General features: G+C 50.8%; 1 protein-coding gene across 7 annotated transcripts in view; it reads left to right on the top strand.

The window, feature by feature from the left end:
- The window catches only part of atg9b (autophagy related 9B), an 89,201-nt gene that overhangs the window by 4,535 nt on the left and 66,223 nt on the right, over positions 1 to 18,443 (top strand). For 3 of the 7 annotated variants that reach the window (XM_085992189.1, XM_085992184.1, XM_085992183.1), the window contains exons 2-3: positions 13,669 to 13,818; positions 15,423 to 15,468. In XM_085992189.1, coding sequence (XP_085848315.1) covers positions 13,707 to 13,818; positions 15,423 to 15,468 — 158 coding nt within the window. In that variant the 5' untranslated portion in view covers positions 13,669 to 13,706. Of the gene's footprint in view, positions 1 to 1,369; positions 2,126 to 4,810; positions 4,865 to 13,668; positions 13,819 to 15,422; positions 15,469 to 18,443 lie in introns of those variants that run through there. The other 4 variants (XM_085992190.1, XM_085992188.1, XM_085992191.1 and 1 more) reach the window with 4 other exon arrangements.

Genomic DNA, 18,443 nt, shown 5'->3' with positions numbered 1-18,443 from the left:
GCGATAGATTGGATCAGTGACTGAGAGCTGTGCGGCGCTCACTGCTCACCAACTCGTTAAAATCGGCACGGCTCCAAGTTTCCAACTCTGGAGTTTGAAAATACGTTTATAATTCGGGCTCTTCAAAGCTTGTCATTCACTGTATGCTTCTTCTAATCGAGGCACAAATGGGGGGATTTCCTCCTGAGGCAGCTACACACCGCAGGTTCCTGTGACAGGATGAAGGAGCTGGGCCGAATGGCTTCCCTCATCTGTACTGATCTGTGGGACACAAAACATTCAATGTCAGAGAAGTTCTTCAATAATTTGTTCAAAAGTGCAGTGTTACCGGGAGTAAAGGGGTAATATACTGATTCTGTGCTGTACACGGGGGCAGTGTTATCGGGTGAGCCTTGGGGTGACCAGTGCAAACTAGCCAGCGAATGACTCATGTTGTTGATAAGGAAGGGCTGGGACCTGCCTGAATGAGATTGACATCGAATGACGTAGGAATTACAACAGGCAAACCGGCACCTCAGACCAACCAGACCATGCTGCTATTGTGGCAATGACTCGCTGGCAGTGAGCGCGCTCCTTCTGTCTGGGCCTCGCACACTCCTCTCCATGGAGATGGACCCCTCCCAGGGCCGCTAGGTTTAATCACTAACTCGGCACACAGCTCTCTCCAAACTCCCTCACCAGATTCCTCACCAGAATTACATAAAAATCACAACACAGACCCAGGCCATTCGGCCCCACCAGGCCGTGCAGGTGTTTATCCTCCATTCGAGCAGTATCTTAATCCCATGTGCCCGCCCTGTTCCCAAATCCCTTTATCCTTCACCCGTCTATCTCACCTGTTCTTCAGTGTTGACCCGGTCTCTGTCTCAATCACGAAGTCCGGGAGTGAATTCCGCAGCCTCACAACCCTCTGTGGAAAAGAGTTGCTCCAGCTCTCTGTCCTAAATCTCTTACATTTAATCTTATATCCCTGTCCCCTCGTTCTAGACTGCTGGAAACAGTCTGTTTCTATCTACTCTGTTCCATCCCTTCATCATTTTAAACGTCTCTCTCTATCAAATCACCCCTTAATCTCCTCTTTTCTACCAAACAAAGCCTGAATTTTTCCAGTCATTCTCTAGTTGTATTTCCTCACACCGGGCAGCATCCCGGTGAATCCGTTCTGTTCCGCCTCGATTGCCTCAACACCCTTCCTTTAGAGTGGAGCCCAAAACTGCACGCAGTCTCCAACTGGGGTCTTACTGAGGTTTTATACAGATTCCCCATTACATTTTATATTTTATACATACTCTTACATTCTATACCCCTTGGCATCAGCCCAGCATCCGTTAGCTTTTCTTTTTGGCCTTATCCATTTGAGATGCTGCTTTTAATGTTTTGCGACTCTGAATCCTCAAATCCCTCTTCTCTTCCACATCACCCAGCTTTTCCACAAAGTATAACGATTACTTTTTTTGACCAAAAGATACCACTTCGCATTTGCTGACGTTGAATTCCATCGGCCACGTTTTTTTTTGTCTGTTCCACCATCTTGTCGCCATCCCCTTGCCTCTTGCTTTGCAACACGTGGATCTGCTGGTGCGAGCCTGGCTGGTGATTCCGAGGTGGGATCTGTAGAAGACCTTGCTGTTGGTGCAGGGGGAGCTGTTCCCCGTATTTCACATCCTCATTTGCCCGCTTTTTTCTTTCCCATGTGCCACAGGTCTAGGCCGGTGTTTATGCTCCACACGAGCCTCCTCCCACCTTATTTCATCTCGCCCTATCAACATATCTAGACGAGGGTATCGCAGCATCCACTGCACGAGCGAAAGCCCTTTATTAATGCTACAGTCCCCACAGAGTGGCAAATGAGGATGTGAAATACAGGGAACAGAAAGGTGGTCACTCTCTTCTGTAGGAGAAAAAGGCAGCCAGTTTGCACAGCAAGATCCCGCAAACAGCAAATGAGAGATATGACCAGTTAATCTCTTGAAGGTGTTGGTTGAGAGAGATTGAGGATGGAGGGAGAACTCTCCTGCTCTTTGAATGACACCATGGGATCTTTTCCCACATTACAGCAGTGACTGCACTTCAGAAGTACTTCATTGGCTGTAGAGCGCTTTGGGACATCCGGTGATCATGAAAGGTGCTATATAAATGCAAGTCTTTTCTTCTTTCTTTCTATCTTTCTATATTACTATCTATCTATCTTTTACATCCACTTGAACAGGCAGATGGGGCCTCGGTTTAACGTCTTATCCGAAAAGACAGCACCTCCAACAGTGCAGCACTCCCTCAGTACTGACCCTCAGGGCTAACAAGGCAAGGGAATACACAATAAATGGTAGGATACTGAGAAGTGTAGAGCAACAGAGGGACCTTGGAGTGCATGTCCACAGATCCCTGAAGGTAGCAGGACAGGTAGATAAGGTGGTTAAGAAGGCACACGGAATGCTTGCCTTTATTAGCTGAGGCAAAGAATATAAGAACAGGGAGGTTATTCTTGAACTGTATAAAACACTAGTTAGGCCGCAGCTAGAATACTGTGTACAGTTCTGGTCACCACATTACAGGAAGGATGTGATTGCACTAGAGAGGGTACAGAGGAGATTTACGAGGATGTTGCCTGGGCTGGAGAATTTTAGCTATGAGGAAAGATTGGATCGGCTAGGGTTGTTTTCTTTGCAACAGAGGAGGCTGAGGGGAGATTTATTTGAGGTGTATAAAATTATGAGGGGCCTAGATAGAGTGGATAGGAAGGACCTATTTCCCTTAGCAGAGAGATCAATAACCAGGGGGCAGAGATTTAAAGTAATTGGTAGAGGGATTAAAGGGGAGTTGAGGAGAAATGTTTTCACCCAGAGGGTGGTGGGGGTCTGGAACTCACTGCCTGAAAGGGTGGGAGAGGCAGGAACCCTCATCACATTTAAAAAGTACTTGGATATGCACTTGAATTGCCGTAACCTCCAGGGCTACGGACCGAGAGCTGGACAGTGGGATTAGGCTGGAGAGCTCTTTGTCGGACAGCACAGACACGATGGGCCGAACGGCCTCCTTCTGTGCCATAAGTTTCTGTGAATCTATGACCCTTCGACAGTGCAGCGCTCCCTCAGTACTGCACTGGAGTGTCAGCCTAAATAATGTACTCAAGTCTCTGGAGTGGGACTCGAACCCATGAGCAATGTTCCCGCTAAGCTGAGCAGTGGTCTGGAGGTCCTGCGCAGGCTGCTCACCAGCTTTTATGTGGGAGAAACTGCACGTGCGCGAAAGTTAGAATGGGCCGCGCAGCCAGTTAAAGGGACCGCGCACAAAAAACAGGGACCATTGCCCACAAATTTCTGACTTGGAGGTGAAAGTGCTGCCCACTGAGCCGTGGCTGATGACCGAGAGCCATCTGTGTCTCACTGAACGGCTGCAACTGGGATATTTGGTTTCGACGTGTGTTTTGAAATATACAGTGAGCATTCCTTGGACAGCCTTCACCATGAAGAAACTTATCTGTTGCTCTGCTGACCCTGTCATTCACCCCCCATCTCACAGGCTTATTTATCCCACTCGGCCCTGGTGTCTTGAGCTATACGCAGCAAATCTCTGGGAAGTGTTGAGAGGGTTTTCAGTGTCAGCCTCTGACTGACGCACGTTTGAAACTGTTCCTTTTAACATTCCGTACATGATGGTCTGAACCGGGGGAGTGACGTCAAATATTCCAACAACATTCACTCGTTTATACTAAACTACAGAGGGTCTCTTATTAATGGCTTTCATCTTTTAGGAAATAGAGCTGAAACTGAGGAGGGTTGGTGTAAAACAAAAACTGACACGGGGAATCACCGTGTATATTTTGGTGCGTGTCTGTATATCTATATCAACTATACAGGATTCAGGGGCACAGGACAGGGAGGTGAAGGCACATTGAAGGAGCAGGAAGAGGAAAGGGAGGTTGGAAAAGAAAGGCTTGTATTTACATAACGCCTTTCACAACCTCAGGACGTCTCAAAGCGCTTTACAACCAATGAAGTTCTTTTGAAGTGCAGTCACTGTTGTAATGTGGGACATGTGACAGCCAATCTGCGCACAGCAAGCTCCCACAGTGCAGCGCTCCCTCAGTACTACACCTCCGACAGTGCAGCGCTCCCTCAGTACTGCCCCTCCGACAGTGCGGCGCTCCCTCAGTACTGCCCCTCCGACAGTACGGCGCTCCCTCAGTACTGCCCCTCCGACAGTGTGGCGCTCCCTCAGTACTGCCCCTCCGACAGTGCGGCGCTCCCTCAGTACTGCCCCTCTGACAGTGCGACGCTCCCTCAGTACTGCCCCTCCGACAGTACGGCGCTCCCTCAGTACTGCCCCTCCGACAGTGTGGCGCTCCCTCAGTACTGCCCCTCCGACAGTGCGGCGCTCCCTCAGTACTGCCCCTCTGACAGTGCGACGCTCCCTCAGTACTGCCCCTCCGACAGTGCAACACTCCCTCAGTACTGCCCCTCCGACAGTGCAGCACCCCCTCAGTTCTGCTCCCTCAGTACTGCCCCTCTGACTGGCAGTGTTGGCCTAGATTATGGCCCAATTCTCTGAAGTGAGGCTTGAACCTACAGCCTTCTGACTCCGAGACGAGAGTGATACTAAGCCACGGTTGACATTGGAGATAGTTATTGAGGACTAACGGGGTTAAGGTATTGTTCTTTCAGAATGGGCTGATAAGGGGGATAACTTGGCAGAGACCAGGACTTGAACCTGCGATCAGTTAACCCTTTTATTCAACAGCTAATTATCGTACTTCCTAAAGCAATGAATTACTAATGAAGCTTTCTCTTCCTCCCACCCTCATTCTTGGCAGCAGGATGGGCGCCAGCATACAGGAGTAGAAAAGAGGAATAAGGTGCATAAAAGTGTGAGTGTGTTGGATAGTACTAGAGAAGACAGTACTAGAGGCAGTAGTAGTACCAGATTAGATAGGAGCAGACTAAGAAAGACTACGAAAAATTCAAAAATGGGTTTAGAATGCATGTACGTAAATGCACAAAGTGTGAATAAGGTTGGTGAGCTACAAGCACAATTAGCCGTGTGGCAATATGATGTTGTGGCAATAACGGAAATGTGGCTTAAAAACGGCGAGGACTGGGCACTTAGTATTCAAGGGTACAAGGTGTTCAGAAAAGATAGGGAAGGAAAAAAGGGAGGTGGGGTGGCAGTGCTGATTAAGGACGACATTGTAGTGTTGGAAAGGGAGGATGTTCTTGAGGGGACAAGGACAGAATCCATTTGGTTAGAGTTGAGGAGCAAAAAGGGTATGATCATGCTATTGGGGGTATTCTACAGGCCCCCAAATAGTGAGAGGGAGGTAGAGGAGCAAATCTGCAGGGAAATCGCAGAGATATGCAAGAGCTATAGAGTGGTGATATTGGGGGACTTTAATTACCCAAATATCGATTGGGTAAAAGGAAAGGAGGGGGAAGAATTTCTGAAATGTGTTCAGGAGAATTCCCTTGACCAATATGTTCTTGGCTCAACTAGGAAGGAGGCATTGCTGGGTCTGGTGCTGGGGAATGAGGTGGGCCAGGTCGACCAAGTGTCTGTGGGAGAACACTTGGATACGAGTGATCATCGTATCACAAGATTTAGATTAGCAATGGAGAGGAACAAGGAACAATCTAGAGTGGAACTTCTAAATTGGAATAGGGCTAACTTCAATGGGATGTGAAAGGATCTAGCCAGGGTAAAATGGAACCAAAGACTGGCGGGAATAACTGTAACGGAACAATGGGTGAACTTTAAGGAGGAGATGTTCCAAGTACAGGCTAGGTACATTCCAACAAGAGGGAAGGGTAAGGGAACCAAAGCAAGGGCTCCTTGGATGACGAGGGAGATAGAGAAGGTGATGAAACAAAAAAAGAGGGTGTATGATGCATGTCAGGTGAATTCTTCAAGGGAGAACCAGACCAAATACAATAAGTTGAGAGGGGAAGTGAAGATGAAAATAAGATTGGCAAAGAGAGAATATGAGAGTAGAATGGTGGTTAACATAAAAGGGAACCCAAAAATCGTCTACCGGCATGTAAACAGTAAGTGGGTAGTAAGAGGCGGGGTGGGGCCTGTTCGAGACAAAGAAGGTGAAATATGCTTAGAGGCACAGGGCAAGGCTAGAATACTCAATCAGTACTTTGTATCGGTGTTTACTAAGGAGGTGGATGCTGACAAAATATCAGTGGAAGTGGAAAAGGTAGAAGCAATGGAAGGGGTGAAAATTGATAGACAGGATGTACTAGAAAGGCTGGGTATGCTTAGAGTGGATAAGTCACCTGGTCCAGATGGCTTGCATCCCAGGTTGCTAAGGGAATTGAGGGAGGAGATAGCGGAAGGGCTTGCCATAATTTTCCAATCTTCCCTAGATGCGGGGGAGGTGCCTGAGGATTGGAAAGTGGCAAATGTGACACCTTTGTTCAAGAAAGGGTTTAAGGACAATCCTCGTAACTACAGGCCAGTCAGTTTAACATCAGTGGTGGGTAAAATTTTAGAAACAATAATCAAGGAAAAAAATAACGGGCATTTGGAGAGGTTTAAGCTAATTAAGAGGAGCCATTATGGATTTGTAAAAGGCAGATCCTGTTTGACTAATCTAATTGAATCTTTTGATGAAGTAATAGGGAGGATTGATGAAGGGAATGGATGTTGTCTACATGGATTTTAGGAAGGTGTTTGACAAAGTACCACATAGAAGGCTGATTAACAAAATTGAGGCTCTTGGAATAGGTAGATCAGTGGCAACTTGGATAAGAAATTAGCTTAAGGACAGAAAACAGCGAGTTGTGGTAAATGGCTGTTTTTCAGACTAGAGGATGGTAGACAGTGGTGTTCCCCAGGGGTCAGTGCTGGGGCCACTGCTTTTTTTGACATATATAAATGACCTGGATATTGGAATACAGAGTAGAATTTCTAAATTTGCCGATGACACCAAACTTGGGGGTGTGGCAAACAGTGAGGATGATACCAATCGACTGCAACAGGACATAGAAAGGCTAGCAGAATGGGCAGACAAGTGGCAGATGGAATTTAATACAGAGAAGTGTGAGGTGATGCATTTTGGCAGAAGGAACAGGGAGAGGCAATATACACTTAATGGCACAGTTTTAAAGAGTGTGCAGGGACAGAGGGACCTGGGAGTTAATGTGCATAGGTCCCTGAAGGTGGCAGGACATATTGAGAGAGTGGTTGGCAAAGCATATGGGATCTTGGGCTTCATAAATAGAGGTATTGAGTACAAAAGTAGAGAAGTTATGCTGAACCTTTATAAAGCGCTGGTTAGGCCACAACTGGAGTATTGCGTCCAATTCTGGTCACCACACTTTAGGAAGGATGTGAAGGCCCTTGAGAGGGTGCAGAGGAGATTTACCAGAATGGTTCCGGGGATGGGGGATCTTAGCTACAAGGACAGGTTGGAGAAGCTGGATTTGTTTTCATTAGAGCAAAGGAGGTTGAGGGGTGATTTGATAGAGGTGTACAAGATTATGACGGGTTTGGATAGTGATGCGCTATCAATTACTCATAAAAGACTGAGAGTTAGAAGAGTAACCAAAGGCTTTTATTAACAACAGAATGGAGGTCTGCCTCGAGTGGTCGACCGGTCCAGGATACCAAGGGCTGGGGAGCAGTCACCTTTATACTAGGACCTGTGGGAGGAGTCAGCCGAGGCATGTCCAGGCATGTACACAGTGGAATACAAACAGGACAAACAGGAATACAAACAGTGGTTTACCACATTCACCACTTGTTTAAAATTGAGTCCGGCGGGGTGAAGTGTATTAAAAGTTAGTGTATTGGAGTCTCTCCGGAGGCCTTGTCTGCCGCTGTGATCGGCGTGGCGACGGCAGGGGTAGTGAAGCTTCCGGCGTCGAGTCCAGCGTAGGCTGTGGCACAGGCGTGTCGTCCTCGTAGATGTCGAGCGGGTCGCGGGGCCCAGGCCTGCCGTCTGCTGGGGCTGGATATCGGATCGTGGGGGGGGGTGGTAGTGGGTTACTGTGGTCCCCGAGGGTGCAAGGTCTCTTATGGAGACTGTGTCCTCCCGCCCGTCCGGGTATGCGATGTAAGCATACTGGGGGTTGGCGTGGAGGAGGTCGACCCTCTCGACCAGGGGGTCCGTTTTATGGGTCCTCACGTGTCTTCTCAGTAGGACCGGCCCTGGGGACGTCAGCCATGGCGGTAGCGATGTCCCTGATGTGGACTTCCTTGGGAAGACGAACATTTTCTCATGAGGGGTGGCGTTAGTGGCAGTGCAGAGCAGTGACCGAATAGAGTGGAGCGCATCGGGGAGCACATCCTGCCAGCGGGAGGTTGGAAGGCCCCTAGACTTTAAGGCTAGCAGGGCGGCCTTCCAAACTGTCGCATTTTCTCTTTCCACCTGTCCGTTCCCCCGGGGGTTGTAACTGGTGGTCCTGCTTGTGGCAATACCCCTAGTTAGCAGGTACTGACGGAGTTCGTCGCTCATAAACGATGAGCCCCGGTCGCTATGGATATAGCTGGGGAAGCCGAACAGGGTGAAGAGGTTGTTCAGACATTTAATGACCGTGGCACTGGTCATGTCCGGGCAGGGGAAGGCGAACGGGAAACGGGAGTACTCATCAATAATATTGAGGAAGTACACATTGCGGTCGGAGGAGGGGAGAGGCCCTTTAAAATCAACGCTCAGGCGCTCGAAGGGGCGAGTGGCTTTTATCAGGTGGGCCCTGTCTGGTCTATAAAAGTGTGGTTTGCACTCAGCGCAGACTTGGCAGTTCCTGGTCATGGTCCTGACCTCCTCAATAGAGTAAGGCAGGTTGCGGGCCTTGATGAGGTGGAAGAACCTGGTGACCCCCGGGTGGCAGAGGTCATTGTGGAGGACCCGTAGTCTATCGATCTGCGCGCTGGCGCAGGTGCCACGCGATAGCGCATCCGGGGGTTCATTTAGCTTCCCGGGCCGGTACAAGATCTCGCAGTTGTAGGTGGAAAGTTCGATTCTCCACCTCAAGATCTTGTCATTTTTGATTTTGCCCCTCTGCTTGTTGTTAAACATAAAAGCAACTGAACGCTGGTCAGTGAGCAGGGTAAATCGTTTTCCGGCCAGGTAGTGCCTCCAATGACGCACAGCCTCCACAATCGCCTGGGCCTCCTTCTCAACAGCGGAGTGTCTGGTCTCCGGGCCTTGGAGGGTTCGTGAAAAGAAGGCCACGGGTCTCCCCGCCTGATTGAGGGTAGCGGCCAGGGCAAAGTCGGACGCGTCGCTTTCCACCTGGAAGGGGATGGATTCGTCCACTGCGTGCATGGTGGCTTTGGCAATGTCCTCCTTGATACGGTGGAAGGCTAAGCGGGCCTCTGCCGTCAAGGGAAAAGAGGTGGACTTGATCAGCGGACGGGCCTTGTCCGCATAGTAGGGGACCCACTGGGCGTAATAGGAGAAAAACCCTAGGCACCTCTTCAGGGCCTTGAGGCAGTGGGGCAGTGGAAGTTCCATAAGGGGATGCATCCGGTCGGGGTCGGGGCCGATGACTCCGTGTTCCACAACACAGCCAAGGATGGCGAGGCGGTTTGTGCGGAATATGCACTTCTCCTTGTTATATGTCAGGTTTAGGAGTTGGGCGGTGCGGAGGAATTTTTCGAGGTTTGCGTCATGGTCCTGCAAGTCACGGCCGCAGATGGTCACATTGTCCAGATATGGGAAAGTGGCCTGCAACGCATTTTGATCTACCATCCGGTCCATCTCCCTTTGGAAGATGGAGACCCCGTTGGTGACGCCAAAGGGAACCCTAAGGAAGTGATAGAGGCGGCCGTTTGCCTCAAAGGCAGTGTACTGGCGGTCCTCAGGGCGGATGGGGAGCTGGTGGTACGCTGATTTCAGGTCAATGGTCGAGAAGACGCGGTACTGCGCGATCTGGTTGACCATATCAGCTATACGGGGGAGTGGGTAGGCGTCCAGCAGGGTGTAGCGATTTATTGTCTGGCTGTAGTCGATGACCAGGCGCTGCTTCTCGCTGGTCTTAACGACCACAACCTGGGCTCGCCAGGGGCTGGTGCTGCCCTCAATAATCCCTTCTTTCAGGAGCCGCTCCACTTCGGTTTTAATGAAAACCCTGTCCCCGGCACTGTATCGCCTGCTCTTTGTGGCGATGGGCTTACAGTCGGGGGTGAGGTTAGCAAACAGTGGGGTGGGGGGGGTGACTCTGAGTGTGGAGAGGTTGCACCTGGTGCGCGGCGGGCAATTTGGAAGCTGCTGGCTGCGGACTGTGAGTGGGGGTAGGGGTCCACCGTACGCCATCGTAACACTTTTAAGGTGGCACTGAAAATCTAACCCCAGCAGGACGGCAGCGCAGAGGTCAGGCAGGACCAGAAGTTTAAAATGATCGTACACGGTCCCGTCTACTACGAGTGTCACCACGCAGTAGCCGCCGATGTCCGCCGACTGGGACTCGGAGGCCATAGAAATTCGCTGTTGCGCAGGCAGGACTGGGAGAGAGCAACGCCGCACCGTGTCGGGGTGGATGAAGCTCTCCGTGCTCCCAGAGTCAAAAAGGCAGATTGTATCGTGACCATTTACCTTAATGTCCATTGTGGAACTGGCCAGTTGGTGCGGTCTCGCTTGGTCCAGTGTAACGGATGCCAGCGTAGGGGTCGGTGTGTCGCTGCGGGTATCAGATGAGGCGGTGTCGGGGGCCTGCTGCGTCCCGGCTGTCGTCCAAGATGGCGGCGTCCATGATCCCCATGTGGCTGGAGGCGTCCAAAATGGCTGCTGTACCGGTGATTCGCACACGGCCGGGGAGGTCCAAAATGGCGGCCCGCATGGCCCACACGCGGCGCTGCTGGGGTTCGGGGTGGCTTTGGCCCTGCAGACGCTAGCGTAGTGTCCCTTCTTCCCGCAGCCTGAGCAGATCGCGTTTTTCGCCGGGCAGCGCGCTCTGGGGTGTTTTGCCTGGCCACAGAAGTAGCATTTCTGGCCTTGGGGCACTGCTGTCTGGCCTTGGGACACTGCTGCGGTAGTTGGGCCGTTGTTGGGGTGTGGCTGGGGTGGCACGGCGCTATGAGGCGGTCCTACCGTGTCCCAGGCTGTCATTCCCCGCGGCGTCCACGGTGCAGAGGAGTAGGCATCCATGCCCTGGTAGGCTGCATCCAACGATAGTGCGAGTTCAGAGGCCTTGTTGAGGTCGAGGTTACTCTGCTCCAACAGTCGCTGTCGTGTGTAATTGGATCTGTGGCCCGCTACAAAAGCGTCCCGGATAAGTTCCTCTGTGTACACGGCGGCCTTTACATCCTTACAACCACAGGCCCGGCCAAGCACAGACAGTGCCTGAAGGTATTCCACGGTCGATTCCCCAGGTTGTTGTTTACGACTCCCCAGGAGGTGCCTGGCGTACACTTCGTTCACTGGGCGCGTGTACTGGTCCTTGAGGAGCTTGATAGCATCCGCGTACGAGGTCGCGTCTTGAATGACCGAGTACACTCGGTGGTTCACTTTGGAGGTCAGGACATCCAGTTTGTCCTCGTCCGATTTGATTGCTTCGGAGGCGGTCAGGAATTTTTTGAAACACTTAAGCCAGTGAGTAAACTTGGTGGATGAGTCCGCCTCCCGATGATCTAAGTCCAGGCATGCTGGTGTGAGGATCTTCTCCATTATAAAAATGTTGTTAATAAAATTGATGCGCTATCAATTACTCATAAAAGACTGAGAGTTAGAAGAGTAACTAAAGGCTTTTATTAACAACAGAATGGAGGTCTGCCTCGAGTGGTCGACCGGTCCAGGATACCAAGGGCTGGGGAGCAGTCACCTTTATACTAGGACCTGTGGGAGGAGTCAGCCGAGGCATGTCCAGGCATGTACACAGTGGAATACAAACAGGACAAACAGGAATACAAACAGTGGTTTACCACAGATAGACTAGACGGGGAAAGGCTGTTCTCACTAGTTGATGGTACAAGGACTAGGGGACACAGGTTTAAGGTTTTGGGCAAGAGATACGGGGGGGGGGGGCGTGAGGGAAAACTTTTTTACGCAGCGAGTGGTGATGACCTGGAATTCGCTGCCGACGGAAGTGGTGGAAGCGGAGACACTCAATGTTTTCAAGGGGAGACTGGATAGGCACTTGAGGGAAATAAACTTGCAGGGCTACGGGGATAGAGCGGGGGAATGGGACTGACTGGATTGCTCTACAGAGAGCCGGCACGGACTCGATGGGCCGAATGGCCGCCTTCTCTGCCATTATGACTGTCACTCTTGTACTTCACACCTCCCTCCTATATTCACTCAGAGTAGTTAGAATGTGGAACTCATAGAATCATAGAAATTTACAGCACAGAAGGAGGCCATTCGGCCCATCGTGTCTGTGCCGGCCGACAAAGAGCTCTCCAACCTAATCTCACTTTCCAGCTCTTGGTCCGTGGCCCTGTCGGTTACGGCACTTCAAGTGCATATCCAAGTACTTTTTAAATGTGATGAGGGTCTCTGCCTCGACCACCCTTTCAGGCAGTGAGTTCCAGACCCCCACCGCCCTCTGGGTGAAGAAAGTTCTCCTCAACTCCCCTCTAATCCTTCTACCAATTACTTTAATCCAAGCTCCCTGGTTATTGACCGCTCTGCTAAGGGAAATAGGTCCTTCCCATCCACTCCGTCTCGGCCCCTCATAATTTTATACACCTCAATTAGATCTCCCCTCAGCCTCCTCTGTTCCAAAGAAAACAACACCAGCCTATCCAATCGTTCCTCATAGCTAAAATTCTCCAGTCCTGGCAACATCCTCGTAAACCTGTAAACTCTCTGGTACAATCACATCTTTCCTGTAACGTGACCAGAACTGTGCACAGTACTCTAGCTGTGGCCTAACTAGTGTTTTGCACAGTTCTAGCATAACCTCTGCTCTTATATTCTCTGCCTCGGCTAATTAAGGAAAGTATCCTGTATGCCTTCTTAACCACCTTATCTACCTGTCCTACCTTCAAGGAATAGTCGTGCCGAATGGCTGTAGACTCTCTAAAATTCTGCCGACCACGTGCACAGATTCTTACAGCCCTTTTTACAAACTAACAATCACCCTTATCTGATCCTCTTGCACCCAGTCCCACCCAAAGTGAGCGATTCTCCAAAGCACCAGTTTCGGTGCCTCTGGTTCCACCCAGCCTACTCCCAACTCACTCACATAGTCACGGGCGTGTCGTGACATCGGCACTAGAATTGTACCGCGCCCTCTGACGCTGCTCCCGTACCGCGCCCTCTGACGCTGCTCCCGTACCGCGCCCTCTGACGCTGCTCCTGTACCGCGCCCTCTGACGCTGCTCCCGTACCGCGCCCTCTGACGCTGCTCCCGTACCGCGCCCTCTGACGCTGCTCCCGTACCGCGCCCTCTGACGCTGCTCCCGTACCGCGCCCTCTGACGCTGCTCCCGTACCGCGCCCTCTGACGCTGCTCCCGTACCGCGCCCTCTGACGCTGCTCCCGTACCGCGCCCTCTGACGCTGCTCCCGTACCGCGCCCTCTGACGCTGCTCCCGTACCGCGCCCTCTGACGCTGCTCCCGTACCGCGCCCTCTGACGCTGCTCCCGTACCGCGCCCTCTCACGCTGCTCCCGTACCGCGCCCTCTGCCGCTGCTCCCGTACCGCGCCCTCTGCCGCTGCTCCCGTACCGCGCCCTCTGCCGCTGCTCCCGTACCGCGCACTCTAAAGCTGTTCCTGTCGTTTCAGTTATCCACAAGGTTCAGATTCGGGGAATATGATATAAAATGGCGCGGTTTGAGACATATCAGGAGTACCAGCGGCTGGGGGCGGACGATTACGAGGAGGATTCCCCACCTGGTGAAGACCTGCTGGTGCATGTTCCAGAGGGACTGAAAGGTACAGAGCTTAATTCTGACTTCCATTTCTACCTGACTCACCCTCACCCCGCTAATAAGTGTCAGTAATTTACTCACTACAGCTCCTGTTGTCTCCTGTTAACAGCACTTCAGCTATTTAAGCATCTCCTGCTTTCCACTTAAGCATTTGACAGGTCCTTTTATTTTCTCTCTTTGACACGCATGTATGTCCGTGTGTGTGTGTGTCTATGTTTGTGTCTGTCTCTGTGTGTCTGTGCATGTTTGTCCGGTTCTGACATTCACTCCGTCCTCTCTACGGATGCTACCTCACCTGCTCTTGTGTTTCCATCATTTTCTGTGTTTGTTTCAGATTGCCAGTGTTTTTTTTTGCTTCTAAGGCATGGAGCCTGCTCTCCTTGAAGGCCAGTTACTTCTTGCTGTGGTCTGAGCCACACAGTTGGGGAGGGGGAATTCAGCGAGGGTCCCTGTCCCCATCACTGTCCAGTAATCACTGCAGTGAGTAATCTGCCGCCGCTCATTGTCTGGACTGCCACTTGAAGAAGGCCCACTTGGCTGGTCCTGGAGGGCTGGCAGTGCCCACAGAGCCCAACCCCAGCAAGAGTCGGGGGCTTCGAGACCTGTGCCTGCCCTGGGAGTGCTGACCTCCGCGCTGACAACCCTCACCCCAAAAGGCCTAACATTTGCCAATGTTTTAATGTGTGACTAAAGCAGCAGCAACAACAACAAATTGTAATTATATAGCGCGTTTAACGCAGTAAAATGTCCCAAAGACCAGACAAAAATTTGACACCGAGCCACATAAGGAGATAATAGGACAGGGGAACAAAAGCTGGGTCAAAGAGGTCGGTTTTAAAATGTATCTTAAAGGAGCAGAGAAAGGTAGAGGCAGAGAGGTTTAAGGAGGGAATTCCAGAGCTTCGGGCCCAGGCAGCTGAAGGCACGGCCGCCAATGGTGGAGCGCTAAAACTCGATGACGCGCAAGAGGCCAGACTTGGAGGAGCACAGAGATCTCGGAGGGCTGGAGGAGGGATGGGCGAGGCCATAGAGGGATTTGAAATCCTGGATGATGATTTTAAAATCAAGGCATTGCTTAATCGGGACTTGGTGAGAGTACAGATACGGGCAGCAGAGTTTTGGATGAGCCCAAGTTAACGGAGGATAGAAAATGGGAGGCCGGCCAGGAGAGCGTTGGAACAGTCGAGCCTGGATAGGGGGTAGCACGGGCATGGAGGAGACCAAAAACTCCCATACCTACTAGGGGAAGAGAGAAACTGTGTAACACTAGCGGCACACTATGTTACAGCTTGCCATAAACAGAGGGACAACCAGTAAACCTAAGAAAAGAGTATTTGCAAATTATACGAATGTATATTTATACACTCGGGGATATATCTGTTTATACACTGTATGAATAGATCTGCGTTTATGTGTTCAACCATAAATGTATTTCGATGCTTTGGCAACATAAGATGTACCTTATCATGCCAATAAAGCGATTTGAATTGAATTGAATTGAATTGGTCCGGAGGTGGAGGTCGGCAGTCTTGGTGATGGTGATCTGCTGTGTCGTGCACAGTGCCAGTGTTCACAGAACCAGCTAATTTCATTTTTATTCTTTTACAGATTCGTGGCATCATATTAAGAACCTGGATAATTTCTTCACAAGAATATCCTTTTTGACCAGAGTGCATTGGTTTATATTTTTCAGTGTGATTGTGAAATGCGCGCTGTTCTACAGGGGGGCGCAGTGATCCCTCTGGGAGGAGGAAGGCACATGGAGGGAGTGACGGAGGGGAGCGGGGGCGTCGGAGGGGAGCGGGGGCGTCGGAGGGGAGCGGGGGCGTCGGAGGGGGGCGGGGGCGTCGGAGGGGGGCGGGGGCGTCGGAGGGGGGCGGGGGCGTCGGAGGGGGGCGGGGGCGTCGGAGGGGGGCGGGGGCGTCGGAGGGGGGCGGGGGCGTCGGAGGGGGGCGGGGGTGACGGAGGTGTTATGTAGTCTTGCCTAGTATTTACAGCACAGAAACAAGCCATGTGGCCATTTCCACACGAGCCTGCTCCCACCCTTCCTCATCTCACCCTATCAGCATATCCTTCTATTCCTTTCGCCCTCATGTGTTTATCTAGCTTCCCCTTAAATGCATCTATGCTATTCGCCTCAACCACTCCCTGTGAGCCTGTGCCGACTCTCTACAAGAGCACTTCAGCTGGTCCCACTCCACCGCCCTTTCCCCGTGGCCCTGCACATTTTTTTCCTTCAGGCACTTATCCAAATTCCTTTTGAAAGCCACGATTGAATCTGCCTCCATCACCCTCTCAGGCAGTGCATTCCAGATCCTAACCACTCGCTGCGTAAAAAAGTTTTTCCTCATGTCGCAGTGACATGCAGGGCAGCCATTTTGTGCACAGCAAGATTCCACAAACGACAGCAAGGTGAAAGACTGGTTGAGCTGTCTCTGGTAGCGCTGCCTCAATATGGCACTCGAGTCTCGGCTCGGGGCCAGCACCAACATCTGGGTTTGGAGGTCCCGGAGACGTGTTTGCTGCCACACACTCACATTTACCCACCGAAGCAGTGCTTATCCGAGCAGTTGCATCTATCTGACCTGTCACGCAGGAGGCTCGAGCAACCAGTCTGGGTTGGATTTGAGCTCTGTTCCTAGAGTTGAAAGGGGAGTCGGAATCCAGCGTAGTCCGCAGTCTACTTGGCTATTTCATGGATTCGTGGTGGATTAGTTACATTGGAAGATAGGAATTGCACGACGAAACAGACCAGGGTCCATCGAGTTCACCTTCTACCATCATGGTAGTCACGTGATCCAGCGATAATGGAGCTGTTGACCAATCACAGCAATCAATCTCTATCAATGAGTCTACAACAGATCCAGACAGGAGGCGAGGAAAACCCCCAGTGGTGGCGAGCTTTGGGAATCATGGGTCCAAAGTCACCAGTTCCTCCCGAGCATGCGACACTCCCCACACATCACGTCAGTTGCTGTGATTGCAGGCTGTGTGTTAATCATTAATTTATCAACAATTGCCGTAAAGATTCCCCAATAAACTCAACAGTCATTTACAAGATTTGCTGACAAAAGATTCGACGGGTATTTACACAAGGTCCATACTTTGGTTCTCTCTTCACAAAGGAGGACACAAATAACCTCCCAGAGATGTCGGGGAACACAGGGCCTAATGAAAGGGAGGAACTGATAGAAATCAGTATTTGTAGGGAAATGGTGTTGGGGAAATTGATGGGATTGAAGGCCGATAAATCCCCAGGGCCTGATAATCTACATCCCAGGGTACTTAAGGAAGTGGCCCTAGCAATAGTAGATGCATTGCTGATCATCTTCCAACATTCGATGGAATCTGGAACAGTTCCCATGGATTGGAGGGTAGCTAATGTTACCCCACTATTCAAAAAGGGTGGTAGAGAGAAAACGGGGAATTACAGACCAGTAAGCCTGACATCGGTAGTGGGGAAAATGCTAGAGTCCGTGGAAAAAAGTGACCGAATCAGACAAAGTCAACATGGATTTACAAAAGGTAAATCGTGCTTGACTAATCTACTGGAATTTTTTGAGGATGTAACTGGTAAAAGAGATAAGGGAGAACCAGTGGATGTGGTGTATTTGGACTTTCAAAAGGCTTTTGATAAGGTCCCGCATAAGAGATTAGCGTGTAAAATTAAGGCACATGGGATTGGGGGCAAGGTATTGACTTGGATAGAGAACTGGTTGGCAGACAGAAAGCAAAGAGTTGGAATAAACGGGTCTTTTTCCGAGTGGCAGGCAGTGACTAGTGGGGTACCGCAGGGATCGGTCCTTGGACCCCAGCTATTCACAATATATATGATCTGGACGAGGGAACTAGATATAATATCTCCAAGTTTGCAGACGACACAAAGCTGGGTGGGTGTGTGTGCTGTGAGGAGGATGCCGAGAAACTCCAGTATGATTTGGACAGGTTGGGTGATTGGGCAGAAGCATGGCAGATGCAATATAACATGGATAAATGTGAGGTTATCCACTTTGGTGGCAAAAACAGAAAGGCAGATTATTATCTGAATGGCAATAGATTGGGAGAAGGGGAAGTGCAACGAGACCTGGGCGTCCTTGTGCACCAGTCGCTGAAAGTAAGCATGCAGGTGCAGCAGGCGGTTAAGAAGGCAAATGGTATGTTGGCCTTTGTAGCGAGAGGGTTTGAGTACAGGAACAAGGATGTCTTGCTGCAGTTGTACAGGGCCTTGGTGAGACCACATCTTGAGTATTGTGTGCAGTTTTGGTCGCCTTATCTGAGGAAGGATGTTCTCGCCATGGAAGGAGTGCAGCGAAGATTCACCAGGCTGGTACCTGGGATGGCAGGAATGACGTATGAGGAGAGATTGGGTCGATTGGGCTTGTACTCGCTGGAGTTTAGAAGAATGAGAGGGGATCTCATCGAAACTTATAAAATTCTAACAGGGCTAGACAGACTAGATGCTGGAAGGATGTTCCCGATGGTCGGGGAGTCCAGAACCAGGGGTCACAGTCTAAGGATAAGGGGTAAGCCATTTAGGACAGAGATGAGGATGAATTTCTTCACCCAGAGAGTGGTGAACCTGTGGAATTCTCTGCCAAAGAAGGCAGTAGAGGCCAATTCATTAAATAT

Source organism: Somniosus microcephalus, chromosome 7, assembly GCF_052327205.1.
Source record: "Somniosus microcephalus isolate GS21.2 chromosome 7, FLI_Smic_1.0, whole genome shotgun sequence".
Lineage (NCBI taxonomy): Eukaryota > Metazoa > Chordata > Chondrichthyes > Squaliformes > Somniosidae > Somniosus > Somniosus microcephalus.
Note: the sequence above shows the minus strand (reverse complement) of the source record. Positions and strands in the feature narration are given on the sequence as shown.